Source organism: Mauremys mutica, chromosome 9, assembly GCF_020497125.1.
Source record: "Mauremys mutica isolate MM-2020 ecotype Southern chromosome 9, ASM2049712v1, whole genome shotgun sequence".
NCBI lineage: Eukaryota > Metazoa > Chordata > Testudines > Geoemydidae > Mauremys > Mauremys mutica.
The window spans coordinates 47550496-47563997 of NC_059080.1; the positions used below are offsets into that span (position 1 = coordinate 47550496).

The 13502-nt window shown below is 49.1% G+C and overlaps 1 protein-coding gene across 10 annotated transcripts in view; it reads right to left on the reverse strand.

The window, feature by feature from the left end:
• Positions 1–13502, reverse strand: part of ZNF185 (zinc finger protein 185 with LIM domain) — a 122316-nt gene that overhangs the window by 66967 nt on the left and 41847 nt on the right. For 7 of the 10 annotated variants that reach the window (XM_045029060.1, XM_045029064.1, XM_045029058.1 and 4 more), the window contains 5 exons: positions 9002–9082; positions 8265–8345; positions 3324–3407; positions 2075–2113; positions 1096–1179 (listed from right to left, as the gene is read on the reverse strand). In XM_045029060.1, coding sequence (XP_044884995.1) covers positions 1096–1179; positions 2075–2113; positions 3324–3407; positions 8265–8345; positions 9002–9082 — 369 coding nt within the window. The remainder of the gene's footprint in view (positions 1–1095; positions 1180–2074; positions 2114–3323; positions 3408–8264; positions 8346–9001; positions 9083–13502) is intronic. The other 3 variants (XM_045029059.1, XM_045029061.1, XM_045029062.1) reach the window with 3 other exon arrangements.

Consider the following 13502-nt stretch of genomic DNA (forward strand, 5'->3'; position numbering starts at 1 on the left):
CCTGATGTTCATTGCATGTGGTCTTGACACTTCATAGTGATTACGTGAGTTTAGAGTGTGTGCATGATCTTACCTGGGAAGCTCCTTGTCTGGCTTTTTAGCTACTTTTGTGCCTGGGCTCTGGTGCAGCACTGGAGGGAGCCACAGTGACTCAAACTCAAAGCACTCTCCCACCGTGATTGGCAGGTGTACAGCTTGCTGGGGGCAGTTGGGAGCCCATTAGGAAAAGTAAGGAATGGCTCCCTTTGGCCTAGGGTGACCAGATGTCCAAATTTTATAGAGACAGTCCCAATTTTTGGGTCTTTTTCTTATATAGGCTCCTATTAACCCCCACCGCCTGTCCCGATTTTTCACACGTGCTGTCTGGTCACCCTACTTTGGCCCCATTCCCACCCCTGCCCTTTTGTCCCCTAGAATTAGTTGACCTGTTTCTTTTGGCCCCCTCCCCTCTTCAGCAGGGGTGGCCAAGGTTGTAACAGAGTTTAAGGCCAGAAGGGCCCACTAGATCATCTATTCTAACCTCCCATAGAACACAAGCCACCAGCATCACCCAGCACCCACACACTAAACCCAAAATGAGACCAAAGTAGAAGAGATCACAGGAGACTAAACTATTATGTGCCACAGGCAGAGAATAAAAGGGACTAAGGGGCACCAGTGCCCAAAACCCTGCATTGGCAGGGAAATGATGAAGTGAGAGACACCCAGATAATCCTGGCAAGCGACCTGCATCCCCACAGTGCAGAGGAAGGAAAAACCCACCCAAGCTCACTGCTGATCTGAGCTGGAGGAGAATTCCTTTCCAACTCCACATATGGTGGACAGTTAAACCCTGAGTATGTGAGCTAGCCAACTACCTCAGAGAGAGAATGCTCAGTGCCACCTCAGAATTCTGGCCTACCCTGCCTACTGTACCATCTCCAGCCATAGCCATCCTTGGTGCTTCTTGTGGGAAGGGACTCTCCATCATCAACTGTGGTCAGAATGACTGTCACCTTTCACCAGCAACTATCTTCAGTGTCACACAGGAAGACAAGCTGGAAAATGGACCCCATCCCAAACACACACAGAGTAATCCAGAGTCAGGGACACTACCTTTTGCCACCAAGACCAAACCCTGATGAAGTCGGAAGGGTCTGACTCTGCATGTGCCGTCCTCCTTCCTCCTCAATCTCAACCCTTTCAGGATGAAAAATAAAGACACAAACATCACATCATTCCACACACATGCACACACACTTGTTCAAACATTTTATTTCATCTCCCCTCATGCTGTAGAATTTTTCTCTGCTCATCTTAGGGTCAAACTTTGCTTCTGTCCCTAGAGTCCACAGCTGGACTTAACAATGAATATGTTGTTAACTGGCTGAGTGAAGCAAGCCTTTACCCTCACCTTGATAGTCTTTCTTTGTATGGGACTGACTGCTCAGGAAGCTAAAAGCCCAATGGTGGCCCTGATTGCAGGGGTCAATCTCTTCTTGAAGAAGAAGAGAAGTGGGTCCCCAGGATCTCCCAACCACAGTTCCAGGATTCCTGACAATCCATGGCTGTCATCTTCCAGTTCAATATCTAGGGCTATGTCTACACTGCGTACCTTACAACAGCTGCCACGCTGTTGTAAGCGTACAGCCACGCTGTTGTAAGGTGCACTGTATAGCCATTTTGTCTCCTGGCGACAAAATAAGGCCACCTACAATGAAGGGTGGTAGTTTCAAGGATGAGAGCGCAGCTTCCGCTAACAAAGTCCTGTCCACTCCTGTGCTTTTTGTCGTTAAAACTTTTGTTGTTCAGGGGGGTGTTTTTTCACACCCCTGAGTGAAAAAAGTTGTAATGATGAAAGTGCCAGTGTAGAGATAGCCTAAGTCACCGTGTTCATCCCACGAGGAGCTTTCCAGTGCCAGTATAAGTCAGCCCAGATAGATGGGTCCAGCCTATCTAGGCATTTTCCCTGCCTCCAATTTTACACCAGATGGAAATGCCAAACCCTAGCCCTTAGTAGAAACCACTACACTGAGATGGTACCATAGAAGGGGAGTTCTACTGTAATTTTTGGGGCACAGAGCCAGTGACTCACCTCTTGGCAATGAAGGGTGGTACTTCTTGTGTTGGGCTTCTGTAAAGGAGATACAAGGGCAAAGAGTGCATGAAGCCAGTGAGCAAACCTGGCATGTGGGCAGTTCTCACGGGAAGTGCTGAGACAAATTCAACAGAGACCTGAAGGATGATGCTATTTTACATATAGGGTCATGTAATGCAGTTCGCACAGATTTAGCAGTGAGTGGGTATACAAAACCAATGTAACTTACACACCTAGGGGGCAAAAACAGGAAAAGCATCTGATAAGAAGGTGTAAAATAAAGCCACCCGCTCTTATTTTACACTTTTCTTTTAGTAGTTTTTTTCTTGTTACACACAAAATCCTTCTGCCTCCTAGCCACATATACGGCATTTGTTTTGCACACCAGCTGAATTCCAAATCAGTGCAAGGTACACTATCTTATTGCCCTTGTGTAAATTACACCATCTTATGTCAATGTTGTGGCACATTCCTTCTTTGCTTCTCCCATTTCCTCACAGGCACTGCCAGCCTCCCTGCCACCTCATTGTGCCACCCAGAGTTAGACCAAGAGGGAAAAAGATGCCCTTTAAGCTGCAAAAATTGCAGTCACTTGTCCTGGAAGATCAATCTTATTTTGACCAGTAGAACTGACCTTTACAACTCCCAGGGGAGAGGTGGATAGAGGAGCTTCCTACACCAGTAGTATCTCCTGCATACTTACACTGCTACTGTTACTGGAGCTGCCGCTGAGATGGGGGCTCATAACATATGGTAAAAGACAGTCCCTGCCCCAAGGAGCTTATCTAAACTGGATGCAAATCCTGCTTGGAATCCAATTTCTTTGTGGGAGATTCCTTGGCCCATACTAATGTTTACAAGCCCCTTCTGCCCCTGCCCCTCTCTCCAGGGTGCAATAAAGCTGGGCTGGAGAAAACAGGTGCTTGGGATGTTCTGAGCAGCCAGGCCTGAAAATATGGGTCTTAGTTGTGGGTTCTAGACAGTTAGGAATAATTTTTTCAAAGATTTCGGGCTGTTTTTCTTTCCTTTTGCTCCTTTCCCTCTCGGATGGGAAACACTTCAAAGGTCCTTCAATGGATATGCCCAGTTCTGCAGTTCCTTGGACTTTTCTCAGTTAGGACTTGATTCAAAGTCAATAGAAGCCAATGGAAAGATTCACATTGCCTTCAATGGATCAGGCCCATAAGTCCCTGTGAAACATTTGCTAATAGTTTCCCTTTCTGTTCACCCCTCCCATGAGACTCACCCATTGCTTTTCTTGGCAGCAGAGAGGACGTAAGAGCGCTCCCTGCTGGCTGTGCGCCTCAGTACACTGTTGGCTGCCTCTGTCCTGGAAAGGAAGGAAGAGATACCCCTGGGGGAATTCTACGCCACTGCGCAGACGAAGAATTTATGTCCCCTGCAGGTTTCTTTGTTTCCCCACAGAAAAATGACTTTCTGACAGGGAAGCAAAGGGAAGCCACAAAAGCGGTCATGTGACCCTCCCCAGCAGTATGTTTCGGGTGCACAGGGCAGCTGACAGAGAGGTAAATCACTGTGGGGCAGGGGCGGGACTGGGGAAGATATGGCTGGTGGCTCCTTCCCTGTGCCAGGCTCAGCTGCTAGTCCCAGCTGGGCTGGGAAGGATGGAAGTTCATCTTCCCCTTCATGGCATCCGGGGCCATGTCAGCCCTCCCCCAGATTCCCTTCCCCCCCCCCCCCAGCTCTTCCTGCACCAATCGTTCCTCAGCTGCAGCAGGAGAGATCACTGTACAGGGAGCTGATCCCCCATCCATCCAACCCCCATGCATCCAGACCCCCTCATACCCAGACCCTCCCACCAAGCCTCACCTACACCGCACCCAGAACCCCGCCCAAAGAGCCCCACTCCCCCTGTACCTGGACCGCCCTGATGAGCCACCAGCACCCGGATCCCCAACCTACCGAGCCCCAAACAGCTGCACCTGGGTCCCAACCCCAATAAGCCCCACTCCCCCAGCATCTGGCTCTCCGCACTGAGCCCCCCAAACCAAGATCCTCCTGCTGACCTCTATCCCCCCTACACTCAGACTCCACTGCTGAGCTCTAACCACCTTCACCTGGATCCTCCTGCAGAGTTCCATCACCGTTGCACCCAGAACCCCCCAAGTAAGCCCCTGTGCATCTAGATCCACCCAGCACCCCGATCCCCCACTGAGCCGCTTGCACCCAGATTGCCCCACACACAACCCTCTCAACCCACACCTGGATTCCCCCCACACTAAGCCTCTCCACACTTGGATCCTGCCTGCCCATACCTAGTGCACCTGGCATGGAGGGGCAGGGCTCTGGGGTGTTACTGGGGCAGGCCCGGTCAGTCCTTGCACTGTGTCAAGGTTGGGTGCAGCCTTATTGCTGAGTCCATGTCCTGGGGGTGGGAGGGGGAGCTACACAGTGATCTCCTACCTCTGTGCAGCCAGTGCCCTGTGCTCCCAATGCCATGCTGGAGCCTCTGCATTTATTTGACAAATAAAATTTGCAGAATTTTAATTTTTTTTGGCACAGAATTTTAATTTTTTTTGGCACAGAATGCCCTCAGGAGTAAAGAGAGCACATTCCAGTGATGAAGCTGGGAGGCAGGAGACTGAGACGGTAGGGGCTAGAGGTGAATGAGTCACTGAAGGCTTGTACCAGACTCCGCTGGAAAGAACATAAATCAAGCAAGAGCTAAGGGTAGTAACAATGGCCTATCTGTCCATTTATTCTGTTCCCATCACTGTGGTGGTCAGGTATCAATTCCCGCCTTCATACTATTTATACTGTGCTAGGTGTGTATGTAGCTCTGTGCAATGGGTGATATGTGCCAAGCAATCAATAGAGTCCCTAGCTCAAGGGGATTACTGTCCAAAGGCAATGAAAGGTTGCAATATGGTACATAATAAAACAATGCAAATACAGAGTGTGGGGCCTGGGCTTCACAGCTGGATTGCTGAATGGACCAGGTGTGTCTATACAGATTCATTTGAACATTTTGGTACCACTAAATGTGGATGGGGTGCTGCCAACCTCAGTTTTTTGCCCACAGTGGAATGTGGGCAAAATCACAGAACTGCAAGGGACCTCGAGAGGTCATCTAGTCCAGTCCTCTCCACTCACGGCAGGACTAAGTATTATCTAGACCAGCCCTGATGGGTGTTTGTCTAACCTGCTCTTAAAAATCTCCAATGATGGAGATTCCACAACCTCCCTAGGCAATTTGTTCCAGTGCTTAACCTCCCTGACAGTTAGGAAATTTTTCCTAATGTCCAACCTAAACCTCTCTGGCTGCAGTTCAAGCCCATTGCTTCTTGTCCTATCCTCAGAGGTTAAGAAGAACAATTTTTCTCCTTCCTTGTAACAACCTATTATGTACCTGAAAACTAATGTCATGTCCCCTCTCAATCTTCTCTTTTCCAGATTAAACAAACACAGTTTTTTTCAATCTTCTCTCACAGGACATGTTTTCTAGACCTTTAATCATTTTTGTTGCTCTTCTCTGGACTTTCTCCAATTTGTCCATATCTTTCCTGAAATGTGGCACCCAGAACTGGACACAATACTCCAGTTGAGGCCTAATCAGTGTGGAGTAGAGCAGAAGAATTACTTTTCATGTCTTGCTTACCACACTCCTGCTAATACATCCCAGAATGCTGTTCGCTTTTTTTGCAGCAGTGTTACACTGTTGACTCATATTTAGCTTGTGGTCCACTATGACCCCGAGATCCCTTTCTGTCTTACTCCTTCCTAGGCAGCCATTTCCCATTTTGTATGTGTACAACTGATTGTTCCTTCCTAAGTGGAGCACTCTGCATTTGTCTTAATTAAACATCATACTGTTTACCTCAGACCATTTCTCCAGTTTGTCCAGATCATTTTGAATTATAACCCTATTCTCCAAAGCACTTGCAACCCCTTCCAGCTTGGTATCATCCGCAAACTTTGTAAGTGTACTCCCTATGCCATTATCTAAATCGATAAAGATATTGAACAAAACTGGCCCAAGAACTGATCCCTGCAGGACCCCACTCGTTATGCCCTTCTGCATGACTGTAAACCACTGATAACTACTCTCTGGGTATGGCTTTCCAACCAGTTATTCACCCACCTTATAGTAGCTCCATCTAGGTTGCATTTCCCTAATTTGTTTATGAGAAAGTCATGTGAGATAGTATCAAAAACTTTACTAAAGTCAAGATATACCACATCTACCACTTGCCCCCTATCCACAAAGCTTGTTACCCTGTCAAAGAAAGCTATCAGGTTGATATGACACAATTTGTTCTTCACAAATCCATGCTGTTACTTATCACCTTATTATCTTCTAGATGCTTGCAAATTGATTATTTAATTATTTGCTCTATTATCTTTCCGGGTACAGAAGTTAAGCTAACTGGTCTGCAATTCCTCGGGTTGTCCTTATTTCCCTTTTTATAGATTGACACTATATTTGCCCTTTTCCAGTCTTCTAGAATGTCTCCTGTCTTCCATGACTTTTCAAAGATAATGGATAATGGCTCAAATATCAACTCAGTCAGCTACTTGAGTATTCTAGGATGCATTTCATCAGGCCCTGATGATTTGAAGACATCTAAGTAATTTTTAACTTGTTCTTTCCTATTTTAGCCTCTGATTCTACCTCATTTTCACTGGCATTCACTATGTTAGAAGTTCAATCACCACCAATCTTCTTGGTGAAAACCAAAACAAACAAGTCAATAAGCACCTCTGCCATTTCCACATTTTCTGTTATTGTCTTTTCCCCCTCATTGAGTAACATCCCTACCCTGTCCTTGGTCTTCCTCTTGCTTCTAATGTATTTGTAAAATGGTTTCTTGTTACCATTTATGTCTAGCTTGTTTGATCTTGTTTTGTGCCTTGGCCTTTCTAATTTTGTCCCTACCTACTTGTGTTATTTGTTTATATTCATCCTTTGTAATTTCACCTAGTTTGCACTTTTTGTAGGACTCCTTTTTGATTTTTAGATCATTGAAGATCTTCTGGTTAAGCCAGGTGGTCTCTTGCCATACTTCCTATCTTTCCTACATAGTGGGATAGTTTGCTTTTGTGCCCTTAATAATGTCTCTTTGAAAAACTGCCAACTGTTTTCAATTGTTTTCCCCTTAGACTTGTTTCCCATGGGATCTTACTTACCAACTCCCTGAGTTTGATAAAGTCTGCCTTCTTGAAATTTATTGTCTTTATTTTCTCTTCTCCTTCCTACCATTCCTTATAATCATGAACTCTACCATTTCATGGTTCCTTTCACCCAAACTGCCTCCATTTTCAAATTCTCAACCAGTTCCTCCTTATTTGTCAAAATAAAATCTAGAATAGCCTCTCCCCTAGTAGCTTTCTCCACCTTCAGAAATAAAAAAGTGTCTTCAATACATTCCAAGAACTTGCTGGATAATCTGTGTTATTTTCCCAACAGATGTAGTTCTGAGCAGTTGAAGTCCACCATCACCACCAAGTCCTGTGCTTTGGATGATTTTGTTAGTTGTTTAAAAAAAGCCTCATTCACCTCTTCTTCTTGGTTAGGTGGTCAAGGCCTACTATGACATCACCATTGTTTTTTACCTCTTTTATCCTTACCCAGAGCCTTTCAACAAGTCTTCCAAAATATATGTTTCCATTCCTAAAGTCCCATGCCAGAAAAAGGTACTTCTGAAAATATTATTTCAAGTGTCAGGAACTCTGATTCGCTGCTTCTGAGGCACTGTTCCAGGAAGTCCTGCCTTACAGAGGAAGTGATGTGAAAGCTAGAGCTCGGCCTGAGCTATGGAAGTTCAGATCTGGATTTAGATCCAAATGCAAAAATATCCAGACTTAGAATTCTGGAGCCCAGGTCTGGCTACAGAAAGGGGCTTGCTCACTTTACTTCCAGGATAATCCTGAGTCTTTACACCATTTTTTCAATCAATTCACATAGACTGTATGTAGCTGATGGGTTCCCCACCTCCTCTCACTCGCTAGGAAATTAATTGGGCCATACTGTCAGGCTTTTAATTATATTTTGTTAGGGGCCCAGAGGCCTGGGGGCATTGATGCACTGTATATAGAAATGCATTATTATTCTGACTGGCTCCGCTAAAGTTTTCATAAACTTGATGCTGGTAGATAAGATGAAAAGATACTTTCTGTTGTGTCTATTGAATCCCCAAAACCAGATATTGGCTGCAGCAGTTTGTACCTCTTCTTATGTTCATCTGGGGAAAAGGCTGGTTTCTCTTCATCTGACTCCACTGATATTTGCCTGACATTGAATGGAGCCCTGAATCCAAGAGAAGAAGAGAACTATGTTAATGGCTTTGCTTTTGTACTTAGTCATAAAAGAATTTAAAGCAATGGGCACTGGATAACAGACTTTGAAGCAGCCTTAGCCAGGTGAGCATAGATGATGAGATGACTTACGGGTAGACGTCAGTATAGCACCTAAAGGAGGGCACCAGAATCCTGACCCTCGTTCATGGGAGAGGCACTTTTATTTTCCATGCACAATGGTGAAAACATATCCCTGTCCAGGTTTTCTGATTTACAGGGCTTGAGCCTCAACAGATAATAATGCTGAATGCTCAGCCAGAACCTGCTTTGATCAGAAAAGTCAGGCAGTGGCCTGGCAGCAGGCCCAGACACGAGATTTCTGCATTTCTTGCTTTCAGACAGGCCACAGATACTGCAAAGCAAGCATCTCTTGTGGTAGTTTGGAGGCTTCTGACTCCTGTCCCAACTGGGTTTACTAAGAACAAAATTCACCCCATGCAGAAGGAAGCTCCACACAGTAACTTCTTTTAAAATGAAGGGCAGTGGAATGTTCAGCAAGCCAAGCGATCAGCCTGGCTGAGCAGGTGGCTCCACCATGCAGGCGAATGCACCAGGCGAGGCCCTGCAGTTGGATAAGCAGTGCACTGCTCCTCTTGGTACACTCACAGTTTCTTGTAATCCTCAGTTGTCATCTTGTATCCGGAGGAGAAGCGGGGGAGGCTGGCACTCTTAGCCTGAGCTGCAGTACTGCAGATAACACACAGTCACTTCCATTAATGTGACACTTGTGACCTCTTGCCCTCCTGCCAGATTCCCTCCCATGAAGATTTGAGAATGTTTCACAAGAGAAGGGTAAAAAGGATGAGCTAATGGATCATGTTGATTACTTTAGCCAGTGTATGGACAGCACATTGTTCTTCTGAGCTGTCCTGGGCCCAGGATATGATATGATAGATATGAGGGCCCAGTAGTTTCCCAAGGACTCCTGAAAAAAGACGGTTACTCACCATTGTAACTGTTGTTCTTCGAGATGTGTTGCTCATATCCATTCCAGTTAGGTGTGTGCGCGCCGCGTGCACACTCGTCGGAAGATTTTTACCCTAGCAACACTCGGTGGGTCGGCTGGGCGCCCCCTGGAGTGGCGCCGCTATAGCGCCAGATATATACCCTTGCCGACCCATCCGCTCCTCAGTTCTTTCTTGCCAGCTACTCCGACAGTGGAGAAGGAGGGCGGGTCTGGAATGGATATGAGCAACACATCTCGAAGAACAACAGTTACAACGGTGAGTAACCGTCTTTTCTTCTTCGAGTGATTGCTCATATGCATTCCAGTTAGGTGATTCCCAAGCCTTACCTAGGCGGCGGGGTCGGAGTGAGACGTGGCAGAATGCAAGACTGCTGAGCTGAAGGCTGCATCGTCTCTGGATTGTTGTTCCAATGCGTAGTGGGAAGCAAAGGTGTGAACCGAAGACCAGGTAGCCGCCCGACAGATTTCCTGGATGGGGACATGGGCCAGGAAGGTGGCAGAAGAGGCCTGTGCTCTTGTGGAGTGAGCAGTAAGGTGGCTAGCCTGAACATGAGCGAGCTCGTAGCATGTCTTGATACAGGATGTCACCCAAGACGAGATCCTCTGGGACGAGACTGGCATGCCCTTCATGCAGTCCGCCACTGCCACAAAGAGCTGGGGCGAACGTCAAAAGGGTTTCGTCCGCTCTATATAAAAGACTAGAGCCCTACGGACGTCCAAAGTATGAAGGTGCTGTTCCCGGCGTGATGAGTGCGGTTTCGGGAAGAAAACCAGGAGGAAGATGTCCTGGTTTACATGAAAAGCAGACACCACCTTGGGGAGAAAAGAGGGGTGTGGTCGGAGATGCACCTTGTCTTTGTTGAAGATCGTATAAGGCGGTCCCGCCGTCAGGGCGCGAAGTTCTGAGACTCGCCTCGCCGAAGTGATAGCGACGAGGAAGGCCGTCTTCCAGGAGAGATATAAAAGGGAACACGTGGCCATAGGCTCGAAAGGGGGCCCCATAAGTTTGGCTAAGACCAGGTTTAAGTCCCAGGTAGGGGCCGGGCGCCGGATCTGTGGGTACAACCGTTCTAGTCCCTTAAGGAACCAGGAAACCATCTGGTTAGAAAAAATAGAACGGCCACCCACGGAGGGTCGGAAGGCCGAGATGGCTGCCAGGTGCACCTTTAAGGAGGAGACCGCGAGGCCCTGCTCCTTGAGGGACCAAAGGTAGTCCAATATCTTTGGGATAGACACCAGATGAGGATCGCAGCCGTTCTGATTGCACCAGAGGGCGAAACGCTTCCACTTGGCGAGGTAAGTCGACCTAGTGGAAGGTTTCCTGCTCCCCAGAAGCACCTGCTGTACTGCAGCAGAACAACTCCGCTCCGCCTGAGTCAACCACGCAGGAGCCATGCCGTGAGGTGAAGGGACTGCAGAAGCCTGCCGAAGTCCTGCGTTATGAGATCCGGCCATAACGGCAGCGGAATTGGCTCCGCCACTGATAGGTCGAACAGCAGGGTGTACCAATGCTGCCTCGGCCACGCTGGAGCAATGAGAATAAGGTTGGCTCTGTCCCTCCGGAGCTTGAGCAGCACTCTGTGAATGAGGGGAAACGGTGGGAAGGCATAAAACAGGTGTCTCGTCCACGGGAGGAGAAAAGCGTCTGAGAGGGAGCCTGGGGAGCGTCCCTGGTAGGAGCAGAACATGTGGAATTTCCTGTTCTCTCTGGAGGCAAAGAGGTCTACTTGGGGAAAGCCCCACCTCCGGAAAACTGTATGGATGACATCGGGATGGATCGACCATTCGTGAGACAGGAATGACCTGCTGAGGCGATCTGCCAGGGTGTTCTGTACTCCTGGGAGAAAAGACGCTACTAAATGAATAGAGTGGGCTATGCAGAAGTCCCACAGTTGGATGGCTTCTTGACAAAGTAGGGAGGAACGCGCCCCACCCTGCTTGTTTATGTAGAACATTGTCGTCGTGTTGTCCGTGAACACGGACACACAGCGGCCTTGTAGATGGACTCGAAATGTCTGGCACGCCAGGCGGACTGCCCTCAGCTCCCTGACGTTGATATGTAGGGCCAGCTCGTGGGGTGACCAGAGGCCTTGAGTGTGTAGGTTCCCGAGGTGGGCACCCCAACCCAAGGATGATGCGTCTGTGGTCAGCGCTACGGAGGGCTGGAGAGGGTGGAACGGTACCCCTGCGCAAACCACCGCAGGGTCTAACCACCATTTGAGGGAGTCGAGGACTGTCCCGGGAATCGTGACCACCGAGTCTATATTGTCCCTGTGCGGACGGTATAGTGACGCGAGCCATGTTTGGAAACGCTGAAGCCGGAGTTTCACGTACAGAGTCACGAAAGTGCATGAGGCCATGTGACCTAGCAGGCTGAGGCAGGTGCGCACCGACGTTGTCGGGAAGGATTGGAAGCTTCGAATGATCGAAGACATGGCCTGAAACCGAGGCAGAGGGAGGCAGGCCCTGGCCAGATTGGAGTCCAGCACTGCTCCAATAAATTCTATCCGCTGAGTTGGAGTCAGGGTAGACTTTTCGGCGTTGACCATAAGGCCTAGCCTGCCGAAGAGGTCTGTGACTACACGCATGTGCTGCGACACCTGCAGTTGGGAAGTTCCGCGAACCAGCCAGTCGTCGAGGTACGGGTAGACGTGTATTCGACGACGGCGGAGGGCTGCAGCGACCACAGCCATGCACTTGGTGAAGACCCTCGGCGCCGTAGAGAGGCCGAAGGGGAGCACCGTGAATTGGTAGTGCTGATGGTTGACGACAAAGCGAAGGTAGCGTCGATGTGGCGGGTAAATGGCAATGTGGAAGTACGCGTCCTTCATATCGAGGGCGGCATACCAGTCTCCCGGATCCAGGGAAGGGATAATGGTCCCCAGGGTTACCATGCAGAACTTGAGCTTCACCATAAATCTGTTGAGCTCTCGCAGGTCTAGGATTGGTCGCAGACCCCCCCTTTGCCTTGGGGATTAGGAAGTAGCGGGAATAAAACCCCCTGCCCCTCATGCCTTCTGGCACCTCCTCTATGGCACCCAAACTCAAGAGAGTCTCTACCTCTTGCAAGAGGAATTGCTCGTGAGGGGGGTCCCTGAAGAGGGACGGGTAGGGTGGGTTGGAGGGAGGGGGAGAACAAAATTGGAGGTGGTATCCCGCTTCCACCGTGCGGAGGACCCAGCTGTTGGAGGTTATCTGGGACCAGGCAGGGAGGAAATGGGAGAGGCGGTTGGAAAAAAATGGGGAAGGATCCAGTAGGAAAACTGGTGGGCCGTCCTCGGGCATCCCATCAAAAGTTCTGCTTCGACCCCGAAGATGGTTTTGGGGGCGGTTGGGCTTGGTTCCCCTGGTTGCCCGATTGTCTCCGCCTGTTCACCCTGCCGCGACGCCTGGTGTCTTGTCGCGGCCTGGGTTGATTATAGGGGCCGGAAGGACCTAAGTTGGGTTACCGGAGTCTGCATGCCCAACGAGCGCATTGTAATGCGGTTGTCCTTGAGGCTCTGCAGTCGTGGGTCGTTTTTTTCTGAAAAGAGACCCTGACCGTCAAAGGGCAAATCCTGAATCGTTTGCTGCAATTCAGGTGGGAGAGTCGAAGCTTGGAGGCAGGATATGCGCCTCATTGTTATGCCAGAGGCCAGGGTTCTGGCCGCCGAGTCCGCTGAATCCAGGGAGGCCTGGAGGGCAGTTCTGGCTACTTTCTTACCCTCTTCCAAAAGGGCCGTGAACTCTGTACGGGAGTCTTGTGGCAGAAGCTCAGCGAACTTGCCTACAGACACCCATGTTTTAAAGCTGTAGCGGCTTAGGAGGGCCTGCTGGTTGGCCACCCTAAGTTGAAGGCCACCAGCCGAGTAGATCTTATGGCCTAGAAGGTCCATGCGCCTCGCCTCCTTCGCCTTAGGAGCCGGCACTTGCTGGCCATGTCGTTCTTGTTCACTGACGGATTGAACTACCAGTGAACAGGGAGGAGGGTGGGTGTACAGATATTCATAGCCCTTTGACGGGACCATGTATTTTCTTTCTACTCCCCGAGCCGTCGGTGGGATGGAGGCCGGGGACTGCCATATGGTATCAGCATTGTTCTGAATGGTACATATAAACGGCAGGGCCACTCGGAGGGGGGCATCCGCCGTCAATATGTCC